Source organism: Apium graveolens, chromosome 6 (genome assembly GCF_009905375.1).
Source record: "Apium graveolens cultivar Ventura chromosome 6, ASM990537v1, whole genome shotgun sequence".
Lineage (NCBI taxonomy): Eukaryota > Viridiplantae > Streptophyta > Magnoliopsida > Apiales > Apiaceae > Apium > Apium graveolens.
The window spans coordinates 243688839-243691312 of NC_133652.1; the positions used below are offsets into that span (position 1 = coordinate 243688839).

Consider the following 2474-nt stretch of genomic DNA (forward strand, 5'->3'; position numbering starts at 1 on the left):
TTTTAACTTTTAGCTATGTTCATGAAGATGCTTAAGATTTTATGTTTATTGTCTTAATGTATTCGAATTGTACTCTGATGATTATGTTATTCTCTATAATGTATCTGATCTTTCATTTTCGAATTTGACTGCTACATTTGACAATGTATTATAATAGAATTTTAACTTTTAAATTAAATAAAAGAGGTCAATTCATTGCAAATTGTAACATAAGGTTTCATACCAAGGTTGACCATAACAAAAGAAGGTTCATATAGACCATAACCATGAGTCATGACTACAAAGGTTCTATTACATCTATACCAAAAGAGCCAAACTAAGGTTCATACAGACCATAATAAAAAGTTAGCATCAAAACAAGCATTGTCTTCTCAAGATGGTTGATCAACAGTCACAATCATTAGGTTTTTTTACAACTTCCAAACAGGTTTCTGCTTAAGCCTGCTTTCCCTTTTCTTCCTTGCTAGCTCAAGATTCCTCAAACTTGTAACACTGGCATTAACAATTAGTATCACATAAACTTAAAATATGACACTGCAACATAGTTAGTTGAAGACACTTACTTATTCAGTATTCTCAAGGCATTAGGGCAAATAGGGTTCAAGGCATAACTATTAAGCATCTTGTCCCTCCTTTTTTGTATCCTTTTCATGACATCAATATGTATGCTTTGTAGCATTGACAGAATAGGCAAGTCCCTATATTTTCCAATGGTGCTATTAAATACCTCACATTGGTTATTTACAAACTGGTCAGATTTAGGTGTCAATCTAAAGGCACTTCTACTCCATTGAGTTTTTGGTTTTTCAGATAACCAATCATAGCATTTCTTTGATAACTGCCAATACATGATTTTATAATGAATAAGCAAACAATTCAAGAAACTATGAATAATGATTAATGACATGGAATGACAACAGCTTACCTTTTGCAGCTCATCCATGTGCTTCTTAAATGTGTATTCAGTTGTAGCCCTAGCTGCTTTCCAGAGAATCATCCTGACATCAATGCCTTTGCGTTCTTTCCACATGTTTCTGTACAAGTGCATAACACAGAACCTATGTTCTGCATTAGGCACAATATTTTACAAGGCATTAATCAAGCCTTTCTGCCTATCAGATATAAATGTCCAGCTGTTATCATTCTCAATATTCAAGTCTTCAACTACTTACTTTAAAAACCAATTCCATCTCTGATTGTTCTTAGCTTCCACCACTGCCCAAGCCAAGGGATACATCCCATCATTAGCATATGTTCCAATAGCTTCTAATAATTGGCCACCATAAGGGCCCTTTAAGTGGCACCCATCCAGCCCTATTAATGGCCTACAACCCTATCTGAATCCCTTCTTAACTGCTCCAAAGCAAGTGTAGAATCTTTTGAATCTTTTATGTCCAACCTCTTCTGCACCACCAGCATCTTCAGTCATCACCAAGACAGTGCTATCAGGCAATGCTTTCAATAAAGCATTAGCATAGTCCCAAACTCTTGAATACTGCTCCACGTGCTTCCCATTAATTGTCTGCAATGCCTTTCTTTTGGCCCTAGCAATTGCATAAATGCTCACATGACGGCCCCAATCATTGACAACCTTTTCCAGAAAAGCTTGCAAAGGCCATGTGGGGTTCATCCTTATATCATTTTCATAGTAATTTGTAATCCATTTAGAATTTATCTATTTCTGATCAAAAGTTTAAGTGCTTGTATGTTTGGGGTCATACACCCTAATTTGATAAGTGTCAGACCTCTGCATCTTGTTTGTATAAATATTACACTTGCAACCATTAGAGCACACAAACTTCACTCTTGAACCATAATTTCTTTTCTGCACTACAGGCCTTCTTTCAACAATGGTTTGCTTCTTTACTGCCTCTCTGAACACCTTTGTACTTGCAAATAACTGCCCCAACTCAAACTTTGGATGCCCCATCTCACTCTTCTCATCAAAAACAGACCACTTGATCTCTTCTTCATCTGTGGAGTTAGCAGCCATCCTCTCTTCTTCACTGTTTGCATATTCTGTAGAGTCAGTTGAATATTCTACATTTCCTCCCGTCCCCATGTCATCTGTAACCCTTGTTTTCCCCTTGTCAGTCATGTTTCCTTCTCCTTCTGCTTTTCATTTTCCTTTTGCAGTTTTATTGTTTATTTTCTCAACCTCTTTTGCTTCTCTCTTTTTTGCCCTCTCATTCTTATAGAGACAAACATCCTCATCTGTGCTATCAACATTGGAGGAGTCACTGTGAAATAAATCATCAGTCAACTCATCTTAACACACCACAAAATCTCCATCCTCTGAGTCAGTATGATCACTAAACACCTCCTCATCATCTGCATGATCTTCAACTTCACCTTCATTCTCTGGATTTTCCTCTACATCTGCATTCTCTGCATTTTCCTCCTCATCTGCTTCATAGTCAAAAAGACCCTCATACACACACATTTCTCTAAAAAAATCTTCAGAATAAAGGTGG

General features: G+C 36.7%; 1 protein-coding gene across 1 annotated transcript; it reads right to left on the reverse strand.

The window, feature by feature from the left end:
* Nucleotides 1-410: 410 nt before the first annotated feature.
* Nucleotides 411-2098, reverse strand: LOC141665838 (uncharacterized). Its single transcript, XM_074471824.1, has 6 exons — nucleotides 1746-2098; nucleotides 1400-1631; nucleotides 1173-1291; nucleotides 926-1034; nucleotides 564-838; nucleotides 411-492 (listed from the first exon to the last, which is right to left on the reverse strand). Exons 1-6 carry the CDS (start codon nucleotides 2096-2098, stop codon nucleotides 411-413), a joined length of 1170 nt encoding a protein of 389 aa, XP_074327925.1.
* Between the last annotated feature and the right edge of the window lie 376 nt (nucleotides 2099-2474).